The sequence below is a fragment of the Balaenoptera musculus genome, chromosome 13 (genome assembly GCF_009873245.2).
Source record: "Balaenoptera musculus isolate JJ_BM4_2016_0621 chromosome 13, mBalMus1.pri.v3, whole genome shotgun sequence".
Classification (NCBI taxonomy): domain Eukaryota; kingdom Metazoa; phylum Chordata; class Mammalia; order Artiodactyla; family Balaenopteridae; genus Balaenoptera; species Balaenoptera musculus.
In genome coordinates, this window is record NC_045797.1 from 52,702,132 (window position 1) to 52,719,359 (window position 17,228).

The 17,228-nt window shown below is 38.3% G+C and overlaps 1 protein-coding gene across 2 annotated transcripts in view; it reads left to right on the forward strand.

The window, feature by feature from the left end:
* SRBD1 (S1 RNA binding domain 1) overlaps positions 1-17,228 on the forward strand; it is a 231,584-nt gene that overhangs the window by 24,335 nt on the left and 190,021 nt on the right. For both annotated transcript variants that reach the window (XM_036873925.1, XM_036873926.1), the window contains exons 6-9: positions 264-381; positions 3,994-4,132; positions 7,259-7,355; positions 8,658-8,793. In XM_036873925.1, coding sequence (XP_036729820.1) covers positions 264-381; positions 3,994-4,132; positions 7,259-7,355; positions 8,658-8,793 — 490 coding nt within the window. The remainder of the gene's footprint in view (positions 1-263; positions 382-3,993; positions 4,133-7,258; positions 7,356-8,657; positions 8,794-17,228) is intronic.

Genomic DNA, 17,228 nt, shown 5'->3' on the forward strand with positions numbered 1-17,228 from the left:
CTGAGGGTTAGAATATATCAATATTATATCAATATTAATATCAGTTTTAATTACCTGCTTTTGATGGTTATAGGAGAAGATTCTTGTTTATAGAAAATACATACTAAAGTACTTGGGGATGATGGTAACTTATTCTCAAATGGTTCAGAGGGGGAAAAAAGTTCTTTTTACCTCACCTACAACTTTTCTGTAAGTTTGATATAGCTTCAAAAAGAAAGTTTTAACATATAGGTCTTGTATATTATAAAAGTTTCTATTTTCAGGGCTGTTGCAAAGAAGGCTTATAACACAATCCAAAAAATTAAGAAGGAGGGGAAGATGTCTGAGTGCTTGTTAAAAGCCTTGCTGAACTGTAAAACTTTTGAAGAACTAGAACACGTGGTAAGGAATCCTTTTTATCTTTTAATGTAATACTTACCTGAGTATATTATGATTTGGGTCTTATAGTTAAAGAGCTGGAAATAAAAAGCTAAAGTCATCAGCCACCATCATTATTTAATTCAACAAAATATTCTTTATTCAGTAAATATCCATTAAGCGCTTTTTTCTGATAGGCACTTGGATTTATTGGGTTGGCCAAAAGGTTCGATCGGTTTTTCCCATAAGATGGCTCTAGTAGCACTTAGTTGTCTTTAACTTCATTCAGAACAATTTTGTTAGATTGTATGTGACATCTGTCATATCAGCGTGCATTTAAAAAAAGGACTTATCACAATTGGTGAATTTTTGTGTAGCCATTTTAATATTAAAGATGGAAGGAAAACAGCATTTTCAACATATTATGCTTTATTATTTCAAGAAAGGTAAAAATGCAACTGAAATGCAAAAAAAGATTCGTGCAAGAAAAGATTTGTGCAGCATATGGAGAAGGTGCTGTGACTGATCAAACGTGTCAAAAGTGGTTTGCGGGGCTTCCCTGGTGGCGCAGTGGTTGAGAATCTGCCTGCCAATGCAGGGGCCACGGGTTCGAGCCCTGGTCTGGGAAGATCCCACATGCCACGGACCAACTAGGCCCGTGAGCCACAACTACTGAGCCTGCGCGTCTGGAGCCTGTGCTCCGCAACAAGAGAGGCCGCGATAGTGAGAGGCCCGCGCACCGCGATGAAGAGTGGCCCCCGCTTGCCGCAACTGGAGAAAGCCCTCGCACAGAAACGAAGACCCAACACAGCCATAAATAAATAAATAAATAAATAAATAAATAAATAATTTTTAAAAAAAGTGGTTTGCGAAGTTTCGTGCTAGAAATTTCTCGCTGGGCAATGCTCCACAGTCGGGTAGACCAGTTGAAGTTGATAGCGATCAAATCGAGGCATTCATTGAGAACAGTCAACATTATACCATGCGGGAGATAGCCGACATACTCAAAATATCCAAATCAAGCGTTGAAAATCATTTGCACCACTTTGGTTATGTTAATTGCTTTGATGTTTGGGTTCCACGTAAGTTAAGCAAAAAAAACCTTTTTGACCGCACTTCCACATGCGATTCTCTACTTAAACGTAATGAAAACGTTATGTTTTTAAACTTTTTTTTTTTTTTTAATTTTTTTATTTTATTTTTTTTTTCATTTATGGCTCTTTTGGGTCCTCGTCTCTGTGCGAGGGCTTTCTCCAGTTGCGGCAAGCAGGGGCCACTCTTCATCGCGGTGCGCGGGCCTCTCAGTATCGCGGCCTCTCTTGTTGCGGAGCACAGGCTCCAGACGCGCAGGCTCAGTAGTTGTGGCTCATGGGCCTAGTCGCTCCGCGGCATGTGGGATCTTCCCAGACCAGGACTCGAACCCGTGTCCCTTGCATTGGCAGGCAGATTCTCAACCACTGCGCCACCAGGGAAGCCCAAAACGTTCTGTTTTTAAAACAAATTGTGACGGGCAATGAAAAGTGGATACTGTACAACAATGTGGAACGGAAGAGATCGTGGGACAAGTGAAATGAACCACCACCAACCACACCAAAGGTTGGTCTTCATCCAAAGCAGGTGATGTATATATGGTGGGATTGGAAGAGAGTCCTCTATTATGAGCTCCTTCTGGAAAATCAAATGATTAATTCCAACAAGTAATGCTCCCAATTAGACCAACTGAAAGCAGCACTCGACGAAAAGCGTCTGGAATTAGTCAACAGACAACGCATAATCTTTCATCAGGACAATGCAAGACCGCATGTTTCTTTGATGACCAGGCAAAAACTGTTAAAGTTTGGCTGGGAAGTTCTGATTCATCCGCCATATTCACCAGACATGGCACCTTCGGATTTCCATTTATTTCGGTCTTCACAAAATTCTCTTAACGGAAAAAATTTCAATTCCCTGGAAGACTGTAAAAGGCACCTGGAACAGTTCTTTACTCAAAAAGATAAAAAGTTTTGGGAAGATAGAATTATGAAGTTGCCTGAAAAATGGCAGAAGGTAGTAGAACAAAAGGGTGAATACGTTGTTCAATAAAGTTCTTGGTGAAATGAAAAATGTCTTTTACTTTTACGTAAAAACCGAAGGCCCTTTTTGGCCAACCCAATACAAAGATGACTAATACATAGTCCTTGTCTTCAAGGAATTTCCAGTCGAGTGGGGAAAAATGAGAGTAGGTAACAGAAGCGTAAGCTTACGGGAGAGTGTGCTGAGCTGTAGACATAGATGTGTCTGCAGCATGTAATTGGTATTTGGAACCATGAAAATGGAAGATTTCACTCAAGGAGAGATCATGGGGTAAGCAGGTCAGGATAGACCATTGAGGAACACTAACTTTTTTTTTTTTTTTAATTTATTTATTTATTTTTGGCTGTGTTGGGTCTTCGTTTCTGTGCGAGGGCTTTCTCTAGTTGCGGTGAGCGGGGGCCACTCTTCATCGCGGTGCGCAGGCCTTTCACTGTCGCGGCCTCTCTTGTTGCGGAGCACAGGCTCCAGACGCGCAGCCTCAGTAGTTGTGGTGCACGGGCTTAGTTGCTCCGCGGCATGTGGGATCTTCCCAGACCAGGGCTCGAACCCGTGTCCCCTGCATTGGCAGGCAGATTCTCAACCACTGCGCCACCAGGGAAGCCCAGGAACACTAACTTTTGAAGCATGGGTGGAGGAAGGGAGAGCCTAAGGAGGAGACATGGAAAGAATAGTCAGAGAAGTATGAAGAGAATCAGGAGATGATGATACCCATAAAAGATTAAGGAGGAGAGTCATAGAAGGAGGTAATGATCAATGGTTAAGTAATTAAATATAGCAGGGAGTTTTGGCAAGATAAGGACTGAAAAATGTATATTTGGTAATTAGGGGATCATTGTGGATCTTTGTGATACCACTTTCAGCAAGGTGTGTGGAAAGAGAAGCCAGGGGGCAGTGGGTTGAGGAGTGAACGTGGACTAAGAAGTAGAAGCATTGTGTGAGGACATCTTTTAGAGGAGCTTGCTTGAGTTGAGGACTTGCAGTCCTGGCAGTCCAAGCACTGAGTTTGTGGGATGAGTGAATCCAAGCAGATAGCTAACTGTAAGTGTGTAGAAAAGTAGAGAGTCTGATAAGGAACAACTGTTTTCATACAACTTGTATTCTCTGTTAGCATTAATCTTTTTTTTTTTTTTAATATTTATTTATTTATTTATTTATGGCTGTGTTGGGTCTTCGTTTCTGTGCGAGGGCTTTCTCTAGTTGTGGCAAGTGGGGACCACTCTTCATCGCAGCGCGCGGGCCTCTCACTATCGCGGCCTCTCTTGTTGCGGAGCACAGGCTCCAGACGCGCAGGCTCAGTAGTTGTGGCTCACGGGCCCAGCTGCTACGCAGCATGTGGGATCTTCCCAGACCAGGGCTCGAACCCATGTCCCCTGCATTGGCAGGCAGATTCTCAACCACTGCGCCACCAGGGAAGCCCCTAGCATTAATCTTTGAAGGAAGAGGAAAGGGTTGAGAAGAGGATGTCTTTAGCATTCTCACGTGTCCTCTAATTTTGTGTCCTAATTTTAACTTTTGCTTTTTAAAACTGAATAATTTGGTATGTTTTCTGACTTTTTTCCCTAGTCAGCACCATATAAAACTGGGAGCAAGGGCACCAAAGCCCAGAGAGCAAAGCAGCTGGGATTAGAAGGAGCAGCCAGGACACTGCTTGAGAATCCAGGGGACCTCAATCTGCTCTCTTACATTAGGCCCAATGTTAAAGGTACCAGCTTTACTTAATAAAGAGGTCGTTTCTGTGTCTTTCCTTTTTTAATTTGAAAACTTAGGTTAAAAAAATTGTTTCATTAAGTAATGATGATACAAAAGAATATTACAGCATATAAAGAGTAAATAATTCTAATAAAACAAATCCCAGTATACCTCCTGCTTAGCCATTCAGCTTTCCTCTTTTGATGAAGTGCCTGTTCTACTCTTCTGCTCATTTTTCTATTGTGTTGTTTCACTTTTTCTTATTAATTTATAAGAATTTTTTAGATATTCTTGCTCAGTTACATGTGCTACAGATCTTTTCTCCCAGCTTGTAACTTCTCTTTTCACTTTCTTTATGCTGTCTTTTGGTAAATAGAAGGTCTTAGTTTTATCATAGTTAATCTTTTCAATTTTGTTAATCTTTTCTTTTTAGATAATTGCTTCTTTTTCTTTTTAAAGAATTTCCTTTATATCCAAGGTTATAAAGATCCTCCTGTATTGTCTTTTAAAATTTTTATTCTATTTCTAAAAACTTATTTAATTATAAAAATCATATCTACTTTTTAAAAAGAACTTCAACAATTCGGACAGATATGGATTATAAAGTGAAGTCCTACTTCCACACTTCTACTCTCCACGAGTAAAGTGTTTGTCTTTTTCTTAAGTGTATCTTCCTTTCACTTTGTGTATGTGCGTGCACAGGAGAGAATGAGAGAGGAAGGGGGTAAGGGAGAGATATTTCTAAGAAGAACCCAAGGAAAGTGTCAACTGATACGTGTTAGGGTATATTGGTTTTATTGTCAAAATGAGCCTTGGAGTGAGAGCTTTTTGAGTAAGAGTGGCTTTTTCCAAGGAGTGCTCTGCTAGGATTGAAAGGGGAGATTGATGCTCTGGTGATTACTACTCTCATTCTAGTTCCTTTTAGCCTTCCTTCCTTTAGGCTGGGAGAGTGTCTGTAGGGGGCAGTCTCTGACAACAAAATCTACAGGATGTACTAAACTGTAGAGAATCAGCATACCAAAACCTGTGTTTATTTTATGTAATCTGGCAAATGTGAATTTGCAATTAAAAAAATTAAGTATGTGTCTGTGAAAATATGAATATCTGCTCATACACAAATACACACATCCTAATATCTATATTGAAAAGAGCAATAATGAAAAGAAAAAGCAAATTGGTAAATATTTGAATTTAGAGATGGGTTGAAATGAGTAAAATTCAAGTTTGTTTTATTTTTTTCGTTATATTTTCAAATGGTTGCAACTTTAATATTTTAATATTTACTGAGACCATATAGCCAAGCATTAAGGTTAGCCACAGTGGGAACTGTCTGTGCCCAGTGATGGTATGTTTTATTATCAATAGAATCAAACATTGGAGCTTTCAGAATGTTAGATGCATAATGATTTATGGTCAGTTTTTATTTTTCTCTTCTGGTCTATTTTCTTTCCTTCCACTCTTCACCTCCTCTGGTACAAAGTTTTCCTTAGTTCACACACATACTGCGTTCCTACTAAGTAGGTTTGATAACATAAGGTTTACAAATTGTATTCCCCTGAATGATGTGGGCTTTACAAAAGCCCATTGTTATAATTGCAAAATCTATAATTTCCTCTTTCTAGTCTCTCTCATTAATTGGTCTCATTGTAGGTTCCATCTTTACTACTGACTTCTCACCCTGGTATTCTCATTAAACTTCGGGTAATGATGCTGTGAGGTACTTTTGGACTCCAGGAATGAATGCATAGTGAGTGGTTTTCTAGGATAAAGACTGATCTAGTGAGAAAGCTAACACAAGAGCAGACACCTACTGACTGCTTACTATGCACCACAGCTGTTCTAAGTCTTTACATATACAGTCTTCCACCTCTCAAAGGTAATTTGTTCCTGAAAATTCCCTCATAGGGAAACTCTCTTAAAATGTAAACAGGATTCCTATTAATTTCAGTGGCCAAATTTCTTTCTTTAAATTTCTTTGAAATAAATGCAGTTACATCATTAGTTAAGATCAGTTATCATAACACAAGCCAACAAGGCATTTTCTCTTTATTAATTACTCTGTAAGTCTGTCCTCCTGTCCTCTTTGTCTTCTGTACTTGTTACTCACTAAAACCATACCCTCAGAAAAACATATTTATGATACTCAGTGCTTGTGTAATTCAAGTTTTAATGGAAGGAAAAAAAAGAAGCTTTAATGGAAATAGAACAATAAAGACAAAAGAAATAAATAATGCATTGCAAATGATCTCTCTCAGTGTATAAGTTGGTATTGCAGGGGCCATAATGTACAAGAGACACTGCTGTAAATTAGCAAACTGAAAGCACTTGGAGAGAACTTAATGTACCATTGGTAGACAATTCAGCTGTGAAGATGAACAACCACATAATGGCTCTTGTTTTGTGCTCATTTGAGGTTTGAGAAATTCAAATAGGTCATTGAAAATGTGAATAAATGCCTCATAAGCCAAAATAGGGATATTAATAAAATTATTTGCAAAAGAGAATTTTTGTAACTGGAATGAAATAGTATACCTTGAGATATGACTCTATTAATATATATTTCCTATAACCTATAATGCTTAATCCTATAATGCTTAATCTTTGTAAATACTTCATGAGGTAGATACTATTATTATTCCATTTTTATAGGAAACTGAGGCACAGAGAGAACAAGTAACTTGCCCAGGGTCATGCATTTAGTAGATGGTGGAGCCAGGATTAGACCAGGCAGCTGGCTCCAGAGCTGCATTTTTCACCACTAGGTTACATGGTATGTTAAGGTCCTGTATTATTGTTTTTGGAGACTTGATTTTGTTGCTGAGGGAAGCTAGTCACTACTATGATACTTTTCTGTCTTTTTGTTTGTTTGTTTTTTTAATTTTTATTGGAGTATAGTTGCTTTACAATGTTGTGTTAGTTTCCACTGTACAGCAAAGTGAATCAGCTACATGTATACATATATCCCCTCTTTTTTGGATTTCTTTCCCATTTAGGTCACCACAGAGGATACTTTTCTGTCTTAAGTTTGTCAACTTAAGGTTTTATTTTGACTGGAATAAATTTATTGTGATTTAATTATAGATTTAAAAACCAATCTGTAGTTCTTGCTTTTGTTTTCCCTCTTACCCTTCTCCTAAAGGGCTTTCAGCACTCCAGGATATTGAAACAGGAGTGCAGCATATTTTAGCAGACATGATTGCTAAGGACAAAGACACGCTTGACTTCATTCGGAAATTGTGAGTAACTCTCAGAGTTTTCTGCTTTGTGGACTCATGATGTTAAGGGTCGCATGGTTAGTGCTAACTCCAGTGTTCATTAAAAACTTTATTTTCAGACTTTTAAAAATTAAAAAATTTTTTTTAGTAGCACAGCTCTCTGCTCAAACAACAGAACCCGAATACATAAAACAGATAAAAGTAAAGTTGCTTTAATTGAATTCTGGGCAGGGAGCCTGGAACTCTGCCTGTTCATCCTCCTTACCCTGAAGCATCTCAGCAGAGACCTCTGAGGAACACAGTTTTAAAACCACTGCATTGTGCAATACATTCTAGAGAGAGATTCATAACCATTGAGAATGGGTGGCATTGCTTTTTAAACGTATTGAGATGTATGCACTTAATTTTATAATGTTTACCAGTGGTTGGGTTAACTTGAGAATGTTTAATATCAGGTATGGATAAAAGTGCTGACCTCAAGATGAATTTTAGCTGATGGAGAGAGCAGCTTATCCATAGTATCATAGTCCCAATTTATAAGAGAGTAAAACCCTTTGACCTAGACCCTACTTGGGCTTATGGATTTTACGCCTCATTAAAAAAAGATATTATTTTAAAAACCTTATTTTTAGGTACTGTGTCCTTCCTTTCCTTCTGTGTATCAGAGGACAGGGTTTGGCAGAGGTCTACTCTTCCTCTCTCTCCACATCTCTAGCTGTGTGAGCTGTGCAGAGGAGAGTAAAGGTGAAAATGAACCGGTTGACTACTGTAGCTTGTCAGGGTTTTTGTTAATGTAAGGGAGAGAATTTTCCTTTTTTCTCAGTGGCCCTCACAGGAATGAGTTGAAGTAGGAGAATTGTGCAGGTTTTTAAATGTGTTTTTATAAGTAATTATACTGCTGAAATTTGGTTCAATATCATAAATTGTCATTGGAAGCTGTCCTGACACATCATCTTGTTTCCCTTCTTTTTAGCTTTTAATTGGTTCTGACTCCCTAACTCAGTGGTTAGAAAAGGATGATATCTAGGCCAGAGTTATTAGTCTCTCGCATAACTGCAGGTAGTATCTGAACTCATTTAGGCATTTTATGGGAGGATTAGGTTGAAATATAAATAGATCTGGAACACCTATGCTAGCATGAATAGGCGAGGAGTCCCCTTTTGATGGGTCAATAACGTTTTTATAGTTGAGCATCATTAAAAAAAAATCTCATTTGGTAAATCTCATTTAGTTTTTTGTTAATTTCTTTCTATATAATGTGTTTCTTTACTAAAGCACATATTAATAACTACTTAATATTTGAATATTTGTGTATCTGAACAGGTGCCAAAATAGATATATTTGTATCCAATCATCTCTGGCAAAGGTATCCTCAAAAAAAGTAAATGAAAAAGATGTTGATAAGTTTCTGCTCTACCAAAATTTTTCGTGCAACATAAGAAACATCCAACATCATCAGGTAAATAAGAAAACTGCTTATGCATGCTGATAGTAGTAATAATGATAATACCTCAGATTTGTTTATTACTTTATTTACTAAAGAATTTTCAATCAACTATTTTCTTCCTTCATATAAATTTTTATAATATTGTTATATCCTCCCCATTTGACAAATGGGGAACTCAAGACCCACAGAAGTTAGTAAATGACACTGAGACTTATTAGCTGTGCTAACAGTATAACACTTCGGTATCTTGACTCTCTGGCTGGTGATCTTTCTTATTAGACTTTCCTTCCCAGTATGCTTGGATTTGAGCTCAATTCTGGATCTTTTCCATGTGAAATACAAAATAGAGATAACTGAATTAGAATAAATAAAGATAAATAAAGTATGAGAGATCTCAGTTATATAAATTGTAATCATTATATCTCAGTCTTTTTTTTTTAATTAATTAATTAATTAATTTATTTTTGGCTGTGTTGGGTCTTCGTTTCTGTGCAAGGGCTTTCTCTAGTTGCGGCGAGCGGGAGCCACTCTTCATCGCAGTGCGCGGGCCTCTCACTATCGTGGCCTCTCTTGTTGCGGAGCACAGGCTCCAGACGCGCAGGCTCAGTAGTTGTGGCTCACGGGCCTAGTTGGTCTGCGGCATGTGGGATCTTCCCAGACCAGGGCTCGAACCCGTGTCCCCTGCATTAGCAGGCAGATTCTCAACCACTGCGCCACCAGGGAAGCCCTCAGTCTTTTAATTTCACATTTCATTTTATTAATTTTTATCCTAATTGTAGTTATAGGTTATATATCTACATTGTGGAATGTGGCTTTAAATCATATAGAAAAAAATATTTTTACAAACCAAAAATACAGTAATACTGGCTTTTGTATTTACCTGTGTAGCTACCTTTACCAGTATTCTTTACTTCTTTGTATGCTTTTGAGTTACTATCTAGATTTTATTTCAGCCTGGAGGACTTTCTGTAACATTTCAGGTAGGGAAAGTAAACTCCCTCAGTTTTTGTTTATCTGGAAAGTCTTAATTTCTCCTTATTTTTTAAAATTTATTTTTAATTGTGATAAAATACATATAACATAAACTTTACCATCTTAACTTTTTAAGTGTACAGTTTAGTAATGTTAAGTATCTTAACATTGTTGTGCAACCAATCCCCAGAATTTTTTTATCTTGCAAAACATAGATTTTCTGAATATAGAATTCTTGGTTAGCAGTTTTTTCTTTCAGCACTTTGAATATGTTACCCCACTATCTTCTGGCCTTAATGGTTTTGATGAGAAATCAGCTGTTAATCTCACTGAGCCCTTGCACATGATGATTGCACTTGGTTTTTCTTGCTACATTTAAGATTCTCTGACTTTTGACAATTTGATTATAATTTGTCTTGCTGTGGATCTCTTTGAGTTTATTTTTCTTGGAGTTTGTTGTGATTTTTGGTTGTGTAGTTAGATGTTTCTGATCAAACTTGGGAAAATTTTGGCCATTATTTCTTTAAATATTCTTTGAGCCCTTTTCTCCTGGGTCTCCCATTATATGTGTGTTGGCATGCTTGAGAGTATCCCACAAGTCTCTTAGCCTCTGTTTATTTCTTTTTTTCTTTTTTTAAATTCTTCTCAAACTATGTAATCTCAATTGACATATCTTCAAGTTTGCTGATTCTTTCTTCTGATTGTTGAAATACTGAACCCCTCTAGTAAATTTTTCATTTCAGTCATTGTACTTTTTTGCTGAAGAGTTTCTCTTTGGTTCTTTTTTTATAATACCCAGCTCTTTATTGATATTCTGTATTTGTTGGGATAACATGCTCATGATTTCCTTTAGGACTCTGTGATTTCCTTTAACTTTGAGCATATTTAAAACAGTTAATTTAAAGTGTGTCTAGTAATGCCAAAGTCTGAACTTCCTCAGAGATGGTTTCTGTTAATTTCTTTTTTTCTGTAAATGGGTCATATTTTCTTGTTTCTTTGCCTGCCATGTAATTTTTTGTTAAAACTTGTCATTTTGAATATTATAAGTTGGCAACACTGAAAATCAGATTCTCCCCCCTCCCCGGCATTTGTTGTTGTTGCTGTTGTGGGGTTTTGCGGTTTATTTAGTGACTTCTAAACTGTTTCTGTAGTCTGTATTCTTTGTCATGTTTGGCCACTGAAGTCCCTGGTCTATTAGCTTAGTGGACAGCTAGTTACTTGACAGAGATTTCCTTCATTCCTAGAGCCAAAACAAATAACAACTTTCCTGGTCCTGCGTATTTGCTCTATGTTGGGGCATCCTTCAATGCTTAGCGAGGCTGTTTACAACTCTACCTTAGCCTTCACTTTGTCTTTGTGTGGAGCTCAAAGGTCAGACAGAGGTGAAAACTTAAGGTCTTCCCAGGTCTTTTCAGAGCAGGTGTCTGTCTAGTCCTGAATGCGTGCATGACCTCTTAGATTTCCTAAAATATGCGGAAATTTTAAAAAGCCCCTTTCCTCTCAGTTATCTCTTTTACTAGCCTCTTCCTTCCCAGGTTTTTCTGGTCTGTCTGATGGTTGCCCTGACTGTAATCCCTTATCCCCAGGTGTTATCCCTTACCCCTTGAAACTGCAGCTAACACATTGCCTTAAATACTTTGAACAAATGTCACCCAGGAGCTTCCTGGGGAAGCTCTGAGACAAGCAAAACAAAGGCAAGCCCTTGAGCCAAACCGTCAGGGAGCTATGAGACAGATCGAAACACATAATCACAAACTTTTGAGAATAAGGTCCATATTGCTCCCTCTGGTACTAGCAGACTGCACCAGAAAAGTAGGCTGTTATCTTCACTGCCACTGCTGAACTGCAGAGTGGAGGATGGTAAGTGGGTAAGTTAAAAGTGCTCTTTCATCAAAATTCTGCAGCTTCTTCTTGAAGTGTTCCTCTGATTATTGTAAGTTTTTGATTAGATTCCAGAGTTCTGAAAAAGCTGAATCTGGCAGTTTTTGCCAGTTTTTTGCTTTTGTAGAGGTTTGGAGTTTTGGAATTCCCTACTCCACCACTTTGGTCATGTCACACCTAACAGCATCTTTAAAGTGTGGTGTGTATTCCCCTGTTCTATTCCAAAACCAGCATGTGGACTTAACCTTATGAACTGTCCTTCTTTATCTTGTTTAATGGTTTTTAGCTTGAAGTCTACTTTGGTATCAGGATTGCAACCTGTATTTTCTTAATGGAAATTGATTTCACCCTTGTTTTAATCTTAGCCCTACAATTATATGAAATGCTTGCCCTTAGTCCTTTTGCCAAAATTTTCCAGTCTTCTTTTAAGCTGGTTGAAGCTTATTCTCTAGTCTAGTATGGAGTTGGCAAAGTTTTTCTGTAAAGGACCAGGGAGAAAATATTTTAGACTTTGTGAGCTAGATGCCTCTTCCTGCAACTACACAACTGCCATTGCAGCATGAAAGCAGTCACAGCTAATACATAAATGAATGAGCATGGTTGTGTTTTAATAAAATTTTATTTATGAAAACAGATGTTAGATTGGATTTGGTCCATGGGCCATAGTTTGCTGGCCTCTGCTCTTGCATATTTCTCAAGAAGATTTTATGTGTACAGTACAGGTGTGCCTTATTCCATAGTGCTTTTTGCTTTATTGTGCTTTGCAGAATAAATGTGTTTATTCTGAAAATAAATGCAGAATCTGTGTGTTTTACAGATTGAAGGTTTGTGGCAACTGTGTTTCATACAAGTCTGTTGGCACCATTTTCCAACAGCATTTGCTGACTTTGTGTCTCTTGTGTCACATTTTGGTAATTCTCTCAATATTTCAGAATTTTCCATTATTATTATATTTGTTCTGGTGATCTGTGATCAGTGATCTTTGACGTTACTATTGTAATTGTTTTGAGGTGCCATGACTGCACCCATATAAGACAGCAAACTTAATTGATAATGTGTGTTCTGATTGCTCCACCGACCAGCTGTTCCCTCCATCTCTATCCTCCTTGGGCCTCCCTATTCCCTGAGACACAATAATATTGACATTAGGACATTTAATAACCCGACAGTGGCCCCTAAGTGTTCAGTGAATGGAAGGAGTTGCACATCTCTCACTTTAAATCAAAAGCTAGAAATGATTAAGCTTAGTGAGGAAGATACATCAAAAGCCAAGATAGGCTGCAATCTAGGCCTCTTGTGCCAAATAGGTAGCCAAGTTGTGAATGCAAAGGATAAGTTCTTGAAGGAAACTAAAACTGCTACTCTAGTGAACACACAAATGATAAGAAAGTGAAACAGCCTTATTGCTGATATGGAGAAAGTTTCAGTGGTCTGGATAGAAGATCAAATCAGCTGTAACACTCCCTTAAGCCAAAGCCTAATCCAGAGCATGGCCCAAACTCTATTCAGTTCTATGAAGGCTGAGAGGTAAGGAAGCTGCAGAAGAAAAGTTTGAAGTTAGCAGAGGTTGGTTCGTGAGGTTTAAGGAAAGAAGCCATCTCCATAACATAAAAGTACAAGGTGAGGGACTTCCCTCGTGGCACAGTGGTTAAGAATCCGCCTGCCAATGCAGGGGACATGGGTTTGATCCCTGGTCCGGGAAGATCCCACATGCCATGGAGCAACTAAGCCTGTGCGCCACAACTACTGAGCCTGCGCTCTAGAGCCCATGAGCCACAACTGCTGAAGCCCACGTGCCTAGAGCCCGTGCTCCGCAACAAGAGAAGCCACTGCAATAAGAAGCCCGCGCACCGCAACGAAGAGTAGCCCTCACTCGCCGCAACTAGAGAAAGCCCATGCACAGCAATGGAGACCCAACGCAGCCATAAGTAAGTAAGTAACTAAATAAATAAATAAATATTTATTAAAAAAAAGAAAAGTACAAGGTGAAGCAGCAAGTGCTGATGTAGAAGCTGCAGTAAGTTATGCAGAAGGTCTAACTAAGATAATTAATGAAGGTAGCTACAGTAAACAACAGATTTTCATTATAAACGAAACAGCCTTATACTTGAAGAAGATGCCATCTAGGACTTTCATAGCTAGAGAGGAGTAAAATGCCTGGCTTCAAGGCTTCAAAGCTTCAAAGGATAGGGTCTTTCTTGTTAGGGACTAATGCAGCTGGTGACTTGAAATTGAAGCCAATGCTCATTTACCAGTGCTCTATAAATGGAACAACAAAGCCTGGATAACAGCACATCTGTTTACAACATGGTTTGCTGAATATTTTAAGCCCACAGTTGAGACCTACTGCTCAGGAAAAAAGATTCCTTTCAAAATATTACTGCTCATTCACAATGTACCTGATCACCCAAGAGCTCTGATGGAGATGTACAATGAGATTAATGTTTTCATGCCTGCTAACACAACATCCATTCTGCAGCCCATGGGTCAGGGAGTCATTTCGACTTTCAAGTCTTATTATTTAAGAAATGCATTTCATAAGGCTATAGCTGCCATAGATAATGATTCCTCTGATGGATTTGGGCAAAGTAAATTGAAAACCTCTAGAAGGGATTCACCACTCTAGATGCCATTAAGACCACTTGTGATTCGTGGGAAGAGATATGATATCAATATTAATAGGAATTTGGAAGAAATTGATTCTAATCCTTATGGGTGACTTTTAAGGGTTCCAGACTTCAGTAAAGGAAGTAACTGCAGCTGTAATGGAAATAGCAAGAGAACTAGAATTAGAACTGGTGCCTGAAGATGTGAAAGAATTGCTGAAATCTCATGACTAAACTTTAATTGATGAGGAGTTACTTCTTATGGATGAGCAAAGAAAGAGGTTTTGTGAGATGGATCTGCTCCTGGTGAAGATTGTTCAAATGACAAGTGATTTAGAGTGTTACATCAACTTAGTCAATAAAGCAATGTCAGGGTTTGAGAGGATTGACTCCAGGTTTGAAAGAAGTTCTACTGTGAGTAAAATGCTATCAGCATTGCATGTTACAGAGAGATTGTTCCTGAAAGGAAGAGTCAGTCGCTGCGGCAAACTTCACTGTTGTCTTCTTTTAAGAAATTGCCACGGCCACCCCAGCCCTCAGCAGCCACCACCCCATCAGTCAGCAACCGTCAACACGGAGGCAGGATCCTCCACCAGCAAAAAGATTATGGCTTGCTGAAGGTTCAGATGATGACTATGATTTTTTAGCATTAAAGTATTTTTTAATTTTAATTTTTAAAATTTATTTTTAATTTTTTATTGAAGTATAGTTTATGTACAATATTATATAAATTATAGGTTACAATATAGCGATTCACAATTTTTGAAGGTTATACACCATTTGTAGTCATTATAAAATATTTGCTACATTCCCTGTGTTGTACAATATATCCTTGTAGCTTATTTTATACATAATATTAATAGTTTGTACCTCTTAATCCCCTTACCCTCTTTGCCCCTCCTTCTTTCCCTCTCCCCACTGGTACTCTAGTTCTCTATATCTGTGAGTCTGTTTTTGCTATATTCACTAGTTTGTTGTATTTTTTATATTCCATATATAAGTGATATCATACAGTATTTGTCTTTCTCTTTCTGACTTATTTTACTTAGCATAATACTCTCCAAGTCCATCAATGTTGTTGCAAATGGCAAAATTTTGTTCTTTTTTATGGCTGAATAGTACTCCACAGTGTGTGGATATCTATCTATCTGTCACATCTTCTTTATCCATTCTTCTGTTGATGGACACTTAGGTTGCTTCCATATCTTGTCAATTGTAAATAATACTGCTATGAACATTGGGGTGCATTTATCTTTTCAAATTAGTGTTTTTGTTTTGGGTGTATACCCAAGAGTGGAATCCTGGGTCATATGGTAGTTCTAGTTTTAGGTTTTGTTTTGTTTTTTAATTAATTAATTTATTTATTTATTTTTGGCTCTGTTGGGTCTTTGTTGCTGAGCATGGGCTTTCTTTAGTTGCGGTGAGCAGGGGCTACTCTTCGTTGTGTTGCACAGCCTTCTCATTGCAGTGGCTTCTCTTGTTGCGGAGCACAGGCTCTAGGCATGCGGGCTTTAGTAGTTGTGGTGCGTGGGCTTCAGTAGTTGTGGCACGCAGGTTCAGTAGTTGTGGCTCGCGGGCTCTAGAGGGCAGGCTCAGTAGTTGTGGCTCATGAGCTTAGTTGCTCCGTGGCTTGCGGGATCTTCCTGGACCAGGGCTCAAACCCATGTCCCCTGCATTGGCAGGCGGATTCGTAACCACTGTGCCACCAGGGAAGCCCTAGTTTTAGATTTTTGAGGAACTTCCAAACTGTTTTCCACAGTGGCTGCACCAATTTACATTCCCAGCAACAACGTGCAGGGTACCCTTTTCTCCACATCCTCTCCAACATTTGTTATTTGTGTTCTTTTTGATGATAGCCACTTTTAAATTAAGGTGTGTACATCTTTTTTTTTTAGACATAATGTTATTCCACACCTAGACTAAAGTATAGTGTAACATAACCTTTATATGCACTGGGAAACCAAAAAATGTGTATGACTTGCTTTATTGTGATGTTGTTTTATTGTAGTAGTCTGGAACTGAACCTGTAATATCTCCAAGATATGCCTGTAATTCTTTGAGTTTTGACACAGTCACAATTGTTTCCTATGTCCTTGATACTTGAAGGATAGCTTAGCTCAGTAAATATATATATTTTTAATAATCCAATGATTTTTTAAAAATTTATTTATTTTTTATTTTATTTTTGGCTACATTGGGTCTTCGTTGCTGCGCGCGGGCTTTCTCTAGTTGTGGCAAGCGGGGCTACTCTTCATTGTGGTGCATGGGCTTCTCATTGCAGTGGCTTCTCTTGTTGCGGAGCACAGGCTCTAGGTGCACGGGCTTCAGTGGTTGTGGCTCGCGGGCTCTAGAGCACAGGCTCAGTAGTTGTGGCACACGGGCTTAGTTGCTCTGCGGCATGTGGGATCTTCCCGGACCAGGGCTCAAACCTGTGTCCCCTGCATTGGCAGGCAGATTCTTAACTACTGTGCCACCAAGGAAGCCCAGTATAATATTTTTTGTTTGCACTTTCTTTCCTTAAGTTTGTCAAACATGTTGCTCTGTTGTTGTCTTACTTTGCAAGTTTTTTTTTGTTTGCTTGTTTTTGAAATCAGATGCCAATCTAATTCTCTGTTTCTTAGAAATGCTGAAGATGTGGGTCCTGTGTTGTTTTATTTATTCACTTTATTGGTTTTGTAGGAGGATGAGGGGGGATTTAGAATGAGGGGCCTGCCAGTGTTCTTTAAACCTGAAATTCCTCAATGAATCATTTTTTAAATTTATTTTTTCTTCCTTCCTGAATTTTACTGTTATAAGGAGAGGATAATGAAAAAGACTAGAATGCGTCACTTTTCATTGATAATGTTTAGTTATCTTCATTAAAAATGTAATTAAAAAAAACTTACGGTGGTATAGATATGAAAAGGTATGTTATTATTCTGTGTGTGTGTGTGTAACATAACATGAAGAGTCTTCAGTTATGTTACAAATACTTCTTGAACACTTATT